The sequence below is a fragment of the Rissa tridactyla genome, chromosome 7 (assembly GCF_028500815.1).
Source record: "Rissa tridactyla isolate bRisTri1 chromosome 7, bRisTri1.patW.cur.20221130, whole genome shotgun sequence".
Classification (NCBI taxonomy): domain Eukaryota; kingdom Metazoa; phylum Chordata; class Aves; order Charadriiformes; family Laridae; genus Rissa; species Rissa tridactyla.
This window is the reverse complement of record NC_071472.1, coordinates 2,515,856-2,534,033: the sequence shown is the minus strand read 5'-3', so window position 1 is coordinate 2,534,033 and position 18,178 is coordinate 2,515,856. Positions and strand designations below refer to the sequence as shown.

Below are 18,178 nucleotides of genomic sequence, written 5' to 3'. Positions count from 1 at the left end.
GTGGCTTTTGCAGAAAGGCTGGCGGGTAGGAGGAGATCTGAATGAGATGGAAAGTCCCTGGGAAAAAAAAAACATGTTAATAAATCTTCTGCTATAAGAAAGAAAGGAGTTTGGTGGGAAGAAGCCAAATGAGCTGAGAATTACTAATTACTTGCTTTTCAGCAAATAATCCCTCCCGTAGGAGAGGCAGCGCTGCTACGTGAGGATTAGGCAACAAAATGCCACATTGACAACCTCAAACTATTAATTAGCCCAGCTCTCCCCGGTTCTCTCTGCAGATCGGCTACAAGAACCAGCCCAAGAGATGAGGAACGAGCTCGGTCTCTTCCTCGGGCTCTGCTCCCTGCCAGCCATCACCCCTGAGGAGGGCAGGTCCTGCCTGGGGGGAGCCAGGGCCACCAGGTGTCCACCACAGACCCAGCACCACCAAACTCTGCAACCCTCAAACTGAAGTAACTGCACCCACTAGAGCTTTAAGCAGCTACCAAGGTAGGTGGAAATACCCATAAATATCCATCAAACAGCACAACTCGGGCATTTTAAAGGTTTTTAGTGAGGAGTGTGGGGTGGGTTTGCTTTTGTTGCCCACCTTCTCCCCGCTGCGCTGGCATCCTGCTGGCCCCTGCCCCCTCGCTGGGCAGGATCAGGCGACGAGGCTGAGCTCATGACACCCAGTCTTGGAGACCAGGAGGTGGGGAATTGCTCATTCTCGGCGCCGTGGGGGCTTCCCATCCCGCCCAGGTTGGGTGCCAGCTGGATTTCGGCACCAGGAAGCAGCCCACCGTGTTTAGAAACGCCGCTCTCCCTGGGGATCTCCCCCGGGGATTTTCTGCAAGGGATGAGTTTTAGTAAATTACCGTAAGTGATTGCACAACCCAGTTGTGCAATAAAAGAGCAACAAAAAAAAAAGAAAAAATTGCAAAAATGAAGTGCTTTTTGGAAGCGGACCGTGGAGCCGTGGCGAGCCGCCAAGTTTGTTTTCCAGGGATCAAATGGTGCTGAAGAGAAACATCTGAGCAAGCCACAGCCCACGACCGAAAATACTTCCGATTCAGCCCGTGCTCGCTTCAGCAACTGGGGAGCTGATGGGGGCGATCATCTTACCAACACCAACATCAACCGCTGCGTCTGCAGGTGTGTCACCTCAGCCCAGGCTCCAGCTTTGGAAGAGCAAACCGCTGGTCCTTCCTCTCGCTCAGAGGTTCCAACCACCCTTGGCCAAAATTTAGCAAGAAATGTTTCACGCGAACAACAAAATTGGCAATTAATTCTGGTCTGAAGGAAACGGGAGAACTAGCAGCAGGGACTGAAAAACAAACGCTGGTAAGGTCAGCGGGTTTAGACAGAACTACCAACTTTTAAATCAAGACATCTTCATCTCAGAATCATAGAACCATAGATTGGAAGGGACCTTTCAGACCGTGTAGTCCAACCATCAACCATCTTCCACCCACTTAGAGCAAAATAAAGGAGGACTGAGCCGGTGGCATTAAATGAGGGTAGTGATCAACGTTGTTTAACTGCAAAAGGATCTTTATCTCCTTTCTGTAGGAGTCTGAGTTTGGTTTAATTAAACCGAGTACCTTTAACAGCACTGTCCTAATCCACACCGTGTGACTTGTGACCACACCACACTTAGGTATAACAGAGGAGCGACATGAAACCAAGCCTGAGCACACTAAACGGGTCAAAAATTCCTTACACACTTTGGTGGATCTCAAAAGCAAAACTGGAATCACCAGGAAGGCACGTTTCCAGTGAGGCTTCAAAGGGGTTATTTATCCTCACCTGCTTCACCATCTTACCAAGACCTGGAAAACAGCAGACCAGAGGTTGCAAAGAAATATCAGCATCTACAAAACCTGGGAGAGGGGTCAAGCGGTGAAGAACACGCATGTCCGTATCGCTCTACCACGTGTGAGCAAACACCAGCTGTGCCGTAGCCAGATGCCAGTAAAACCACTAAGCACTCTGTGTGGGGAACTGGTGATGTGAGGCCAAAAGGGTTATGGTGAAGCTTAGGATGAACACAAAAGCACTACTACTGCGCTTCCATCACTTGTAATCCTGATAAAGATGCCAAAAACCTAAAAGAGTGCTGAGAGGAACCACGCCACGGGTTAAATGAGAGTTGGAAAATATCCTTTAGAGATTCAAAGTCATTGAAGAAGGAGTCGATCTGTTTGGTTCCCAGTGACTTAATTCTAGACTAGTGACCTACAAGGTGTACTTAAACTCAGTAATCAAGAGCACGTTGATCTGCCACGCATATTAACCGGATGGAAAGACCAGAGGCTGAAACAAGTTCAGACTACAAGATGAGGCAGCATTTTAGGCGTATGGATAATTAACCCCTGGCCAAACACACGCCACTGCTGCAGCCTCACCAGAGGAGTTCCTACCAGAGGCCACCTCCAGCTCCAAGAGGAGCTGCTGCAGGGCTGGCATTTGAAGGACATGGGGGAAGAGAGGTCCCCAGGAACCCAGGAGCTGCCGGAAAGGCACTGCGGCAGGGAGTGACACCGCAGACCCAGCCCAGCACCCTCCCACCAACATGGACCACCTTCTAGCACAGCAAGTCATTCACTCCCGTAATTACAGCATCTCTACCCTCAAGGAACAAAACCCGGCTTGATTATCTTCAGAAATAGAAAAGGATGATCAGGTCAGCACAGGATGGTCAAAGCATAAGCGAGATAAGCAACTGCTGAGACTTGTACGTGATTTTAAACACCCTGAGTGACCACACATGCTTCAACAGACCCCAAAATGACAAACTTGGAAGCTCCCTTGCTTTGACTTCGTAAGTTTCAAGGAGAAAACCTCGTAAAGGCAGCGAGGAGGACAACACTGGCTGCGCTCAGCATCATGTCCTCTACATCCAAATGGGAGCCTGACACGCCTAACAGAGATGGTGTGTTGGGACAAGTCTTCTAAGAGGAGCCACAGCAGCTACAATGTCCCAAGGGTGACAGAAAACAGGCCCAGCTCTTGGTCAGGAAAGTCTGCCTTGGCTGAAGCGTAAGAGTTCCCGCAATATATGAAACCTCTTAAAAAGCGGCCTTCAGTGCTTCAGAGGAGACGCAAGGCGAACTCCACTTGTTTGCTTGCTCTGGTCTTCCCTGTCTCTGACATTTTTGGGAAACAACTCAGCAATCCATGCTACATACTTAAATATAATGCCCGAAACCCCAAACGGCTGCTGCGAGGGTAAGATTCAAATCACATCCCAGTCCCAGGCGAAGCCTGGCCTGTAGCTCAGTACAATTATGTCCAAAACACACAAGTATTAATGAACACAAAAGGCCATTTCCACTACAAGTCAATTACTTTTTTTTTTAATTCAAAGAAAAAAAATGGTATTTTAATAAATACTGCAGAAACATTAACCAAACATACAAAGTGACTTCAACATTTAAAAAAAAAGTAATGAATGTCCTGTTTTATAACAGTTATAACTTATTTTTTCCACAATATTTAAATACAGAAAGCACTTACCAGCTATTTTGTAATACTGCCCTAAGCGCACTGTTGCATCAGTCAAAAGCTTATTATGGTGGTAAAAACGTCTTTTTGTGGGAAATAATCAGAATGGGTGGGTTTGTGGTGTCTTATTTTTCCTTTTATCAGATGAAACAAAGTGCTGGGAACACACAGAACTGAGTTTTAATTACGGTAACCCTTTACCTTTGCACAAGTCAACAGGAACACAGCTTTAACACTTCAAAAATGAAGCATTACCCTTGGGAACAAAACGCTTGTGCTCAACAAGCGACAGCCACACCAGTTAGAGCTTATAGTATCCTTCTTTTGAGAGAAGCTAGGGAGTTAAGTCGGTCAGTAAACAGTTGCAAACATTTTTAAAGGCCAATTTATTTAATGTAACAATAGCATTCAGTAAGCAAAAAGGAATTTGACTTAACTGGTTCACTGATGTTTCACGATTGTTGTCTGGATATGTGTATTAGTCTTAAAGACTAAGGGCAATATCCAGTTTCCACTGGGGACCCCTTAAGGCGTCACAGTTCTTCAGACCCCATTTCCTCACCACGAGCAAACGAAGTCTGCAGCGAGAGACGGCTGCCCCAAAACACATGAGCATCACAAAGCATCATCTGGCTCTGCTGGCTCATTTGCAGATTCTTGGGGGTTTTTGCAAAGCTGATTGCGGAGAACCGTGTCATAGAATAGCACTTCTCCGTAGCATTTACAGAGGGCTAGGTCCTGGGATCCACCCCGCTCTCCAACTCCTAGCAGGAGCAGAAGAGTCTCAGGGCTTCCCCAGGTGGGCAGTAAGGCTTAACGAATTATCATGGTTGTAAAACTAAGGATCATTTGTCGTCATAGCTCTTAGCACCTTTCACTTGAACCTACAGCGACATACCCATACAGTACACCAGAACTGGAGATCACTTCCACTCTAAATTACAATCACAAAGAGGAACCGAAAGTCAGAGTCCTGCAACGGGCAGGTAGTTTGCCCCCACACTCCAATTTCATCCATTGAATTTCCACAGTGCGAGGGCACCTGTAATACTGGGAAACCTCAAACTGTTGTCTTCATTACCAACGTGCTCAATGTAGACTGCGCTGCCATCTCGGGAAGGCAAAACTCCAGACTTCTCACGTACAGTGTTTTCCTCTAGGTGACGCACAGGCCTCGGTATACTCTCCATTTTAACGATGAGCTACTAAAAAATTAGATCATATCCTTTGGAAAACCAACTATAAGGTCACAGGGGTAGTTCCTTAATGAGGAGGGCATATTAATAATGTCTTCTTTAAAGAAACCCAAACATTAAAGTATTATTTTAATGAAATCAAAGTGGTAGCATCCAGGAGTAGAGCGTTAATAAAAGAAACAAGCACTGTCAATGACATCTCTTCTTTGCAGTTATTTTCCCATTCACTCTCTCTTTTCTCAGCACACTCAAACATTTTTCCCTTTTTATTTATTTTTTTTTTTTTGGCATTTTCTTCAACGTGTCATTTCCTGATGCCACCTCGTGTAGAGCCATTTCTTCTCGCTGCTCAGTTCCTAAATACAGTCTCACACAAGAGGTGAAGAGTCTCCATTAAAGCACTGGCATAAGCCCTCGATAAATACCATGTGGCTGTGTACTTCATTGAGCCTCCACCCCTCCGGGACGCTCTCTTCCTCCTTCTCCAGGAAATCGAGGTCCTTCACATCACCGTGCAACTCTTTGCTTTGTCCTTTCGCAAGTCCGTCGCCACTGTGGAAAGTTCTGGCCTGCCAGGCATGTGTGAAATCCGCTTTGTTGCCCTCTGCGATTTGTTTCGTTTAACATTTTTATTTGTTTTATTCACACACGCCAAGGTGGCAACATGAAAAATGTCTCTGACACTGTTTTCTGACTGTAAGGCTGAGCATTCAATATACGTAGCTGCTCCAATCTGTTTGGCCATATTTGCACCCTAAGGGGAAAAAAGAACACGCAATCAATAGCAAGTTTCCGCAGAGAGCCAAAGCAAACCATACAATTACTTTTCAGCGCTGTGTTCCATACACAATGTTTTGTGAAAACCAAAGCTAAAGCTCCAGCATGACAGCCAGCAGCTAATTTTGCAAAATAAACAGAGCTTTGCTTCCAAGATACATTAAACAAGTATCCAAGCATTATCTTCTATGCCGATAAATACAAATTGGAAGAGAGGAGATAAGCTCAGAGACCTGCGAACAACTGCAGAAAGCCAGAAGGGTATTAGTGGGACCTATTTGGCAATTCCACCCTTACACCTTAGCTTGCATCTGTGAATCACATGCTCGCTGGGAAAGGTCTGGAGCTGGCAGCTTCCAGATTTAAGCCTCCAAAGAGAAAATGTATTCTGCCTGCCTTACAGGCTAGCCAGCGCGTCCCTGACCTGGGGCTTACATCTCCACGAAGGGGGCAAAGTTCATAGGGGAATGTGCTGTGGGTTTCTGGGCTGGGGACAGATCAACTTGTAGCTAGGGAACAGGCTAAAAAATAAAGAAAAAAAGGACATCAGTGGTTATACCGGTCCTTTTGCAACTCTAAGTGCCTTAAAAGTCAAAGCAGGGATATTTGTTCCAGCAGCACAAGAAAAACAACAAGACTCTAGCAGATGACAATACCCTGTATCCTGTTGCGGATTTTGCAACAGGAAGACGATACAGCATTGTGTGGAAAAAAAAAAAAAACAAAACACTGAGTTGTTTCAATGGTATTTTATTTCTGAGGGTGAATCTTTTTAGCAAGTAATGAAATCCAGCCACATCCTTGGTGTGCCACTCCTCACGAATACATGGGCCTGAGCTGCAGGCACAGGTCAGTCCAACCCCTCCTCTTTGCTCCTGTGCCAGGCTGATGGCACTACTCTATTAGGAACCACATCTTTAGTATGTGCTATTTGCACTGCAGTGATGCAGCCATCTTCTTATCAATTGCAAGCAGGAGTGGCTGATAAAGGAGTATTAGTTTGTAGGACAAGCCCTCTCCGTGGTTAAACACCTCAACTGCTACCGATCGAGACTAGCCTATACCCCTTGGAGTCTCAGAAATGTTTGCTCAGGTGTAGCTGACTGGAAACCAGCTAACCTACTGGAGACAGGGTGTCACCATCAACTGCCTTTATCCTCCCAGCACTTCCTTGTGAAGTTAAGAGGAATGGGAAAACCCTGCTAAGCTCTTTGATCCCATGTCGACTTAGCAAGGCAAGGGAATTTAAAAATAAGCGGTGTAACTCCATCCCAGAGGACCCTTCCCTAGAACTAGTGCAGGAGAGCAGCAGGTTGCTTCATGCCACCACTAGGCTTTGGCCACCACAAGAGATAAAACTATTACTTGGTGTAAATTTACACTTTACGTAGAGCACAGATGAAATTGTGAAGTTTGTTGAAGCACAGGCTTCCCTCTAACATCTGCGATTTTCCCTTCGGCTGTAATACACTTCTGGCTTAGTCTTTTGTCTTCAGCTGACTCCTGTTCCTGAGGGGTACAGGCTAAGCTGTGACACCAGAAGAGATGTGAATCTTCCACACCAGAGGATAAATCCATCTGTCAGTAGATTTTTTTAATCATTATGGAAAAGAGTCAGACTTGGTGATTCTATTGAAGTACTGTACAAAATGTGGCATGTGAACTTGTGTATGGAGTAAGTGGCAGACAGCATTTCCTTTTAAGTTTAATATTCAAAGAAAAACAGCATGGAAAATTACAGATCTGAGGCTGAACAACACGAATATATACACATGCAACAGCTGTAGTCTGTAACCAAGATGACATCTTCTGCAACAAGCAGGGTTTTAAGGACACTTCTGAGCTGTTTTACACTAAGGTAAAAAACTGGCATTCAGTTTCATTTAAAATTGTCTGAGATGGAGGGATATTCAATGAGTGTAGAAAAAAGCCATAAGCAGCATAAGCCATCACAGTACAACACCCCATGTTCTATTTTAATCAAGACACTCGGTTTACGGTATCTTTGCATTTTCCAATTTAAACATGCTGTGGGAGGCTGCAATATTAGTAACTGCATATTAGAAGCTGTTGGTTTAGAAAACCTGAAGTTGTGGATAAAACAGCAAGAAAATATTTGCTAGCACAGGATATCGACACCAGCTAAAGTTTCTTCTGGAGACACCATTCTCACACACCCTGCAGGGTGTCTCTCAAACCACCGCTGTGATTCAGCTGCAAAGCACGATACGCATGTGTGAGTAATAAGGGGAAATTTACCTTAGAGCCCCGTTTTCCCCTGTTCTCTACCTCCTGCTCTCCCATGGCCTGATTCCTTTCCCTTTCACCTCTGTTTTTCTATCCCCCAACACCTGGCTCCAAACTCCTCATTTCCCCAACAGCACAGAACTGCTGCCAAGAATTAAGATGGTTTATGGATTTGCTGCCACCTTCAGAGGGAGCTACAAGGTGTTTTCACAGGTGTTTTAAGGCAACAGGATTTTAAAGCAGACAGATCATATGCAATATTTGTCATGATGCTGAAGTTAAATGAATGACATCCAAATCTAAAGTCTGAAAGCAACAATTTTACCAATTTGTCAGTTAACAAACAGGATGTGTCACCTCTCAGTTACTGTTTTGGCCTCTGCAGGCCCAGAAAAGCAGTAAGTTTATTTTCAATACACTTAAAAGGCTCTTTGCAACCAATAAGGCTACAAACTTAACAATGCTTAAAAAAGCATGTGTTACAGGGTTGCATGATTCTTCTGCTGCATCCAGTCTGTGGGTAAGCTTTGCCTTTACTTACAGTAGTTTTCAAATTCACCTCTGGCAACTACTAGAGAATGTGCATGTGACTTGTAGCATGCACCGGTGTCAATGGGGGGAGAAGCTCTTCATAAAGATGGCTACAGTGATAGAAAAAGAGTATTATCTTCCACCCCGAAGTACCAAGTGGCACATACCTGATCGTAGGACACAGGCGTCTGCCTATGATTGGAAAGCTCCACTAGCGTGCTTACATCTGTGCGCAGATCCGACTTGCAACCAACCAAAAGCATTTTGGTGTTCGGACAAAACTCCTGGATTTCACCTTTCCACTGTAAAATTTTAGGTTGTTATTGTACTCGAGTAGTTGAATGTTTAAATCCAATGCAGCAAAAGATACAAGATGAAGTTTAGTAAGTCATGACATTTTATGTGGAAATATTCTTACATAATAGCTTTATCTACCTTCAAGATAATTTCTAAAGGCATTTGTTCCAGCAGAATCTGGTCAAGGATGAAATCTTACTATCTTGTACATTCATTAATTCCACTTACTTACTAATCAGGAGGGAATGAACTGAGATTGTTTACCTACATGACTAAAGGTTTGCAGCCCTGTCACTCCCCACAAGCAGCGAACGCCCAGCCACAGCCATTTGCAGACAGGAACCTGCTGTCGCCACATTCAATGGTTCCTCAAGATGGAGACAGGTCTTGTACGACCACAAAATAAATGTCGCTTTATATCGGCTATATCCTCACACCTAAAACTGCACAAATCTGTCAAGGGTTCAGCTATTATGAACCAGTAACAAGCCCTTCAAACAGGACTTGTGATATATTTCTTGGTTTTCTTCCCTTTCTACATAGTTATTCTGAGAATACAAGCCAAGAATTTCGCAGCGTAACCTGGACAGACCATACAAACCCCAAAACATATGGATATCATTTGGGTTTAAAAGCATATCAAGAAAAATCTTACAGAATTAAGCAACAGTACAGTAACCAGAATTATCAGGGACAGAAAACAAAAAGACAGTTCTAGAGGCTTGTTGGCAGAGTTAGTAGCTGAGAGAACAGTCTTAAGTATCTTCTGCCGACTATTCAGAGCATTGTATGCCACTTTATTCCCAGTGACACAAGAATCACTGGCCCCAGCTACAGAAAAGAAGGAACTTCAGGTCATTAAGCCTTAAAGACAACACTGCAAAGTTGAGCCATGCCCAGTGACCAAGGAAAGGACCCGGACGACCTTGCAAACACAGAGCTTGATTATCAAAATTCAATGTTTTAACTCGGGGGAAGTCTGGCATTGAATCTTGGATCAGTGAGCTTGTGAAAAATTCTGAAGTTTGGTGCAGGATAGCATTTCTATGCCACCGCTAGGTCTTCTGGTAGCTTCCAGAGGCATTTGTCACTGGCTGCTTCTAACTTCAGGCTGAGAAATTATGTAAAGCCATGGCAAAAGTCCAAACACTTGGCAGGCACGTTTTAACCATCTTTGCAACATGGCAAAGTTTCTCAATCCTGTCTGTTATACGAATATAATGTGAGAGACAGTTTCTCGCTGCACCCAGCCCTGGCACCTCACACCACCCTGAACAATTCACTGCTGTGTAAGGGCTGAGGAATGAGAATTTACTTCATCCTTGAGCATCCATTAGGGAGCTTTTGTTTTCAATTAACATTCACCCCTTTCAAACAAATGATCTCAAATTCTAGCAGTGCAGAGCACGGTCCTGTCATCTCTCCATTAAAAGAAACAAACTGAAGTTTCCAACGTAGGAAACAGCACCACTCTTCAGAGATTTAAAGACAAGCTACTCAAACAGTTCTGTACTCAAACGTTTCTCAAACACTTGCCTTTTTTAGCACACTGTCAAGAGTTTCTGGCCGACTGATGTCAAAGCAAATCAGGACAGCATCAGAATCTGGATAGGAGAGCGGGCGGACATTGTCATAATAAGGAGACCCTGCAGGGAAACAAACAACATTTTTATTAGTTTATATTTTTCACTTTCTGCTGTCACTCAAGCTTATTCAGAAAGTTTAGAAAAATTTCCAGTGAAGCTCTTTGACAGCACCCAGCTACCTTCTCTTCTTCAACAGCACCGTATTGCCAAAACACTCGCCGCAGTTGCTCATTCCTCCACTTCCCTTTTGTTTCTCACCTACAAAAGCAACAGCTTTCCCAAGTAACAAAGAGTGATGGCACCCCAGTGATCCATCTCCCACCAAAAGCTTGGGATGCCCCCAATAACAAGGAAAGGGAAATTGGGTCAGCCCAAGTTTAAGTCCCAGCATTAACCTGCAGGGATTTGACTTTGAAAACAAATCCTCGACCTCCAAAAAGCTCCTTCAAAGCAGATTTGTCACAGTTGTGCTTTCATGGGAAAAAAAAAAAAAACAAATCAGGAAGTTTTGAAATAAATCAGCTTTGAGTCTTCTAACATTTAAAACAAATAGATCCCAGTGCAAAAAGCATCTTTAGTTGTCATGGATATCAGCAATTTTTAGAAGAAACTCTTGCTTCAAATTAAAGCATTTGTTGCAGTACTCTAGGAGAAAAGAATCCTAGTCCTGTAGGCAGGCACACAAGTTATCTGTCACAAACAGCCTCACCAATGTGTAAATCAATATACACTTGCAATAAATGTCTACGTTTAGCCCATAAAACAAATCTTTACCAACGAGATCAAAGCTAATCTAGTAATTGGATGGAACAGAAACAGGTCCAATATTGCACTTTGTGCATGTTTTACTTCCAGAGTTAAGGGATATGCTGTTTTCTTTCAGAATTGTCATAATGTGCAGAGTTACAAGTATCTCTCCAGAGTCAGAAATCTCATTTTTATCATCTGGTGAATCTAGTAACAGGTCTGGGGAAAGAAATCTTCCTTTTTCCTAGGAAGTTCCAGTCACTCAGCCACCATTCAGTTTGGCCTTGACTCTGCTGAAGCTTCAGTTACTGAGGAGAATGCATTTCTGATTCAGAAAAGCACTTAAACAGTTAAGTGGTCCAACAGGATAAGAGCTCGGGCTTTAAAATGCATGCCTGCAACTTAAAATGCGTTTTCTTAGTTCATATAGTCTTACTCCTGTGCTTTTCTGTTGTGAACCTGAAATACATCACAGAACATATGCAACAAGAATACAGCTTTCAAGAGTTTTGGGGGTTATCAGCTAATTATATCACCAATTTTCCAACTATCTATAACTAATTGGCTGTAAGGTCTCAGAGGCTGAGCGGGCTATTAACTGGATTAGAGAAATTCCTCAAGTTTTTAACTGACAGACAGCTCACGCTGTTGCACAAAGCAGAGTGGGGAATGGTGCGAACGTATCGCAGATGACTTCGGTTGGACAGCTTATACTGGAAGGAAGGAGTCAAGAATCCCAGGAATGTTGTTTTTGAAATGAAGAGTAACACATGGGGAATGAAGCATTACCAAACTAGGTAGCAGAAGGTAATTTGTTGAACGAGACTATTTTATTCAAATGCTCATCTTCATAAATGATGTCAATCTAACAAAGAGGCAGCTGTCAAAAACTGCTCTTCAAGAAACAGTTAGCTGTCTTCAGCGGTAAATGACATGTTAAAAGAAACCTAAGCGAGCTGAGCTGACCGGTAGTTAACTATTCATTTGAGCTCAGCTCTGCTAGCAGTGACTATCAATAAGCGCTTTTCCACTACTAATTACTTCCCAGCTATCTCCAGCCCTGCTATTACAGTGTCTCCATTCTGGAGCCCCAGGGCCAAAGTTATTTATCCTGGAGCCCCAGGGCCAAGTTACTTGCCCTGGACAGAGGAACTGCAGGGCAGCGTGCCGTTAACTAGCCACCTGCACTGCTCTGCAGCCTTTAACTGGCCCAAGCACAGCCTGTGTGCAGGGTGAGAGCCACTACCTGGCTAGCACATCTCCCTGCCGAGCTCAGGCAAGTAAGGGCAAGATTGAAGATCATTAATGCTTGGGCAAATGGTTGCTGGCTAGAAAGGAGTCTCAAAAAAGCCTCACCCAGAAACTAATTCCTTAGACACATACCTATCTTCTCACTCACCAGTCTTCAGGGATACAACATACCATATATGTCCATCAGCATGTATTTATGTATACATGCAGTCACCACCTCCAGCCCTGAGACTCCTTTCTACTGTGTCAGCTGTAGCTCTGTTTGTTTTGAGGGTTTTTCTTTTTAGGTTTTCCTTCTGAACCTCTCCTATTAAAGATGCTGAGGTAGAATAAGTACACTTTTACAGGCAGTCCTTCTGCTCAGATGCAAGCTAGGAGGAATATTTGCCACCTCCTTTTCTTCAGGGTACTGTGTGGCAGAACAAACGGGAACCATTTAAACTACTCAGGCTGCAGTATCAACAAAGGAAATTTCCTGCTCTCATTCAACAGCAATAACCAAACCTTTATTACTGCGCAAATAAAGAGGGGCTACGGCCCTCGCTGTGCAAGCCTATTCAATCTGGCATTTCACCGTTTCGCCCAGAGAAACCCTCAGAAGCCAGGAATCTGAGGAATGAGGCTCAAGTCTGAACAGACAACTCGAGCACAGCCCAGTCAGGCTGCTCACTCGTTTTCAAGTTAGTCTGCAGATCTGAAGCCGTGCCAACCCTAGAAAATAGGAGAATGCAGGGCTACAGCTATAGTATTTGTGAGGGGCAAAAAAGAATTAAGCCTATTTGTGTTTGTGATTCTGTCCCTATAAAATGAAACATTTTTGTCAAGGACAACGTGGATGATTTTTCTGTTTTATCAAGGAATTCCTGATAATGCTGCAGTTCATCTTAATTTGTAGTGAAAGTACATTCCAGCTGCAATCCCCCTTTTTAATCTGTTTGGCAGTTTAAATAATTTAAGACAAAATAAGCTACAAATTAAGAATGATCTACTTTTAAAACTTTATGTTTCATGCAAAATACAACATACTTTCAGCTTCTAAACTGAAATAAAACCCCTTCCCAGCAATATGGTTGGCTTTGGTCTACAGAAGATACCAAGCTTAGGCTTAAATATTGCTATCTTAATAAATAACAGAATTCCATCATTAAAAGTTAAGCATACTTAATGTTTTTGATGGCTTAGTACTACTCCAGGATGCTACATCATAGAGCGCTGATGCCCTGTTTGTCTGCAAGACCCAAAGCCGCCACCACCACCAGTTCCAACCAGGAGGTTCAGCCCCACGTCCCACCTACGGAGCTGAACCCAGGCAGCTCCTGCTCACCACGCTGCTCAGCCTCCGCTTGCCCGCGGGCCCTAAGGGAACCCGAGCTCAGTAACAAGCAAGACTTTACTATTTACACACCACCAAGCAGCCATCAGGCATTAGTCTTTGTAGCCTTTTGGACTCCAGTCAACTGAAAGAACAACAGATGAACAGCAGCATTCTCACTCCCAAACCCTTGGGCTCACTAATTACCAGCTACCTAGAAAACACATCAAACACTGCAGTGGCTGCTCCAAGTAGCCGATTCACTGCTGATGGCTTTCCTCCTTCCAAATCCACCTTGGCTTGTTTTGGAGAAAATGCAGGTGATTTTGTATACTGAGTATCACAGAACACAGCATCTCCAAGCACGCAAATCACCATATTTATAGTATTTTGTGTGTTTATATTTCTGCACCTCAAACAGAAAACAGGACTTTGGCAAGTGACATGGCATTCCCAGTTATCAAGTCTAATTTTTTCCCCCTCTAAAGGACAAAAAAACCCTATAAAACTAGTTACTATTACACTGTCATGAAAGAGAAAAAAAAAATCACATGGCTCAATAAAGCCAACTTGCAAGTGAACTGGAAGGCAAAGACAGAAATTTGACATTTCCTTTACAATGATTCCTGCCAGAGAGCTCAGGAAAGCAGTAACTTTAATTCCTGTACGTTTCAGATGTCGTCTGAAAGATTTCAGCTAAAGGCTTTATAATTAACATTATATTTCTGTATAGACACTGAAAACATTGTGCACATTCAAATCACAGTAAAGCTAACCTGGTTTAAAACTCTAAGGCCTTCTGGATTTAATTATATGCTAATCCCCAGCAGTGCATAGGTATTTCTGGCCCTGTTGAGAATTATTTTATTGGAGCATCCAGTACAGTTTCCACAGTACAACCAATAAAAAAAAAAGAAAACCCTTTTTAGGGAGACAAAGGTATGTATGTCTAATTACTAGTATGTGATTTCTGTGCCATAGCTGCTGTTGTACTAAGGAGAAATGTAAGTATCAAAGTAGTCACTTTTACTGGAAGAACCCAAAACCTTAGTAAATGCACGTTAAGACCACGCCTACGGTGGACAAATACACCTAATACACAAGTGTTCTTTACAGTGTCCATGAAACTACAAGATAAAGCTTCAGCCTGAAGAAACTTCTAATATCCTACCTAGCAAAATAAGCACACAGCTCCCAAACAGCTCACGACTGCCATACTATGTTACCACACAGTGGAGTAATTTATGGTGTAGTTAGATTGCAACCAGACATTCCTGCTTTGAAAGAAGGGTTGGTAGTCCAAAAACCAATTGAAATTCAAGTTGGCAAGTGCTTTCCTTAATGCTGTGGCTAATTTAAACCCTTATAATGACTTGCAGAACTAGACGGTACCAGAAAATATTTGAATAATGAGTCTTCCCATTCCACTCTTAATTGTAAGAGTGTTTTGTCCCATATTTCTATTGGCATATCCAAGATATAAAAAAACCCTTCCCAATTAATTTACAGCTTGCTTTAAAACGTTCTATCAATTGCATGACTCTCTACATGTTGTACTTGAGCTCTCCAGTAAAAATCATATTCTTATTATACAAAGGATTGTGAACTAAAACCATGACAGGAGGGCCTGTTCTCACCCTAACACAAGGCTATCTTAACCAATGCCTAGAGCATTTCTCATTTTCTCAGGGAGAAAACAAAACACTCAAAGTGGCAGTACCTTCCTTCCAAAGGATTCAATGCAAAAAACCAACACTTGCTTTAATTCAAACCATGGACTAGTTTGCAAGGTAGCTTGTTGCATGCTCCCAGTTAGAAAGTAGTTAAAAGATGGATACTAAATACTGATCAAGTCATCTTGAAAGTATCTGCAGTACACTGCAATCAACCTCAGCTAAATAGCGTCCTTCCTGCCCTCCCCCAAGAGATACTGAAGTACCTCAAAAGACTGCAGCCACCACCTCCCCCCTGTGTTGCAATGGACAGGATCTGCCATTAGCATTTGGCAGTTAGTCATATTTTTAAGTTCACTAGATCTAGTCCTGCTTTAAAAATGTCACCAAGACATTTATTCTAATTCAGCAGAGGAACAGGACAAAGACTTGCAAAAATTAAATAACCAAGAATTTAAGATAACGCTAAAACACTATCTTATCTTCTGATGTCCCTTATCTGCTGATGCGATTTTGCATTGGGTTAATGGGTCTGGGTAGTGTTTCTTCTTGCAGTCAGTGAGAAGGGCTGTTTACAGAGAGACTTCTTCATTTGCAGAGTCCCACAACCAGAGGATCCGCTGTTCAGTAATACTTTATAAGACCATAGCATTGGATCTTTGAAACATTTCCTCTTCGGTTTCAGATTGCAGACAAATTAGCCACTTGATCTTAAGCTTCTGACTCAGTCAAATTTTCTATTAGGTCCAGGACAGGCCTGAGAGAACGACATGCACACGCAAAGGCTGGCAGGTGTTTCTTCCACTGCTTTTGTCTTTTGAAGTGCTACAGAATATTTCATTACATGGGTGTCTCCAGCCTTTGACATACAGATTCCAAACCTTCCCACGTCAAACAACTTCACTTGGGAGCATGTTGTATTTTAACAGATGAAGATAAAATTTTCCAAAATAACTATTAATTTTTAATAAGCCCTCACTCCACAGAGTTTGTTACAGCCAGCTTAGTAATCAGGATGAAAGCTCAAACCAGACATACTCCAGAAGTCTGCAAGTCTTACTTGGCATAAGATGAAGAAAAAAATCAGTTCAGAACTACGCTGATACCGGTTGTGGGCAGAGAGGCTGCCTTTTCCCAGTAATCGTGTTGCAAGAATTTGGAATCATTTCCTCAACAGCAAGAGGAAAGCCAACTCACCGCCTAAACGCCTTTTTTTAAAAAGGGATTAACATTTTCGTTCCTGGTAAAAGGACTGCTTTTATATTTGGAAGGAACGGCTGAGTCCGAATTCAACGTTAACACGCTATCTACACAACCTGCCTAAAGAAGAGAGGGCTTGCGTAGTCTTCTCTAGTTCCTCCAGCTTTCTTCCAACCAATTCTGCAGAATAATGCTGATACATGCCTGCGTTAATGGTTCCTGGTGTCATTCACCCCTGACCACTTCCCCTTGTGCTCAGTTATTGAGCAGCAGAAACCCACTGGCTGTCCACACTCCTCTCCAGCACGGAGGTGGCAAGTTCAGGGGTCCATCCTCACCACCCTGGCAGTGAGCTTAGTTCATTTATCAACTGGCAGTAGCATCTAGAGGAGTTCCTGGCCTAACACAGGAGCTAAAACACCAAGAACCTCAACCTTGGCAGCACATGAGCCCGGGTTTTTGACAAGGCACAACTGGAAGAGCGATGAGGACCCTAAGCACTGGTCACGGTACGTAAGAAAGGATGGTTACCCCTGCCATCCTCAGAGGGCTGGAGATGCCTACCTCCCTGGTCTTTACTGGCTTTAAAGACTCTCTAAAACACGGTAAAGAAGGCATTAAGGAGGCCACAAGGAATTCATTTACCATTAGCATATATAAGCACCTCTTCACCCTTCTCCGAGGTAAAGGCAGGTTTCATGGCAGCGGAGGAGCAAGGTACCTTACCCCTGGAGCTCCTCAGATAAGCTCCTTCCAGCCAGGCAGGGGAGCACACGCCCCCACCCCTGCCCTGCAATGCTGACAAATCGCTTCGTGAAGGTTTGCCTACACCCTTTTCCCCCTCCCTCATCTATACATCGCTAAAGTTTACCTCAGATTTTGTAAAAAAAATCCAACCAGAAGCAGCCTCCCGACTGCATCTGGAGACCGGCAGCCCCGGTGAGGGGCTGGGGGGCCGCCAGGCCGGACTCCTGCCCCACCACCACCACCACCCGACCCCCCTGGACCGAGGGTGAGCTGCGGCTCCTCACCGATCCCCCCCCCCCCCGCCCCCGGCCCGGGGGAGCGCTCACCCGAGGTGTCCCAGAGGCTGAGCTCGATGCGCTGCGTGTCGATCTCGAAGCTGGCCGTGTAGTTCTCGAAGACGGTGGGGACGTAGCTCTGCCAGGAGACAGTGCACGGTCAGCCCACCGCCACCGCCGGCCCCGGTCACAGCCCGCCCCGGTCCCGACCGCGGCCCCGGCCCCCCTCCCGATCCCGGCCCCGGCCCACCTCAGGGAAGCAGTCCTTGGCAAAGACGTGGAGCAGGGCGGTCTTCCCGCACTGGCTGTCCCCCACCACCACGATCTTGCACTTCACGTTCTGGTTGGGATCCATCACCGCCTTGCTCGATAACTTCTGGCTCGCTCTTCTTTCCTTCATTGATCTCGGCTTAGTCCCTCGGCCGGCCACAGCGAAAGAAAAAAAAAAAATACACCCGGTTCCCTCAAAAATAGATAAAAATAATTTATATATAAGGAAAAAAAAAAAAGGGGGAACAAAACCCCCAGGTGGTAGAGCCGCGGGACGGGACGCGCCTCTACCGTCCCCACTCCCAACGCCGGTCCCGCGCAGACTGCTTTGTCGTCCCCCCCGCCCGCTATATTTATAGCCTCGTACCCGCCAATCACCGCCCGCTGCCGCTGCGGGGCCCGCCCCCTGGCCGCGCGCTGCCCGGCGGGCCGTCGGAGCAGCGCGCCCCCTAGGGGAGCCGCCCGGCGCCGCAGCCCCCGGCGGGGGCCATGGCGGGGGGGCGAAAGGTCTCGTTGCCGGATAAAGGGTGTTTTTTATGGAGTTTTTTTATTTTAAATTTCTATTAATCTCAGTGCTACAAAA

The 18,178-nt window shown here is 44.6% G+C and overlaps 1 protein-coding gene across 1 annotated transcript; it reads right to left on the bottom strand.

Annotated features, from left to right (window-relative positions):
- Window positions 1-3,309: 3,309 nt before the first annotated feature.
- Window positions 3,310-17,906, bottom strand: RND3 (Rho family GTPase 3). The gene is made up of 5 exons (XM_054209832.1): window positions 17,576-17,906; window positions 17,377-17,464; window positions 10,071-10,180; window positions 8,405-8,539; window positions 3,310-5,436 (listed from the first exon to the last, which is right to left on the bottom strand). The coding sequence occupies exons 1-5, from the start codon at window positions 17,723-17,725 to the stop codon at window positions 5,185-5,187; spliced, it is 735 nt and encodes a 244-aa protein (XP_054065807.1). The 5' UTR covers window positions 17,726-17,906; the 3' UTR covers window positions 3,310-5,184.
- Between the last annotated feature and the right edge of the window lie 272 nt (window positions 17,907-18,178).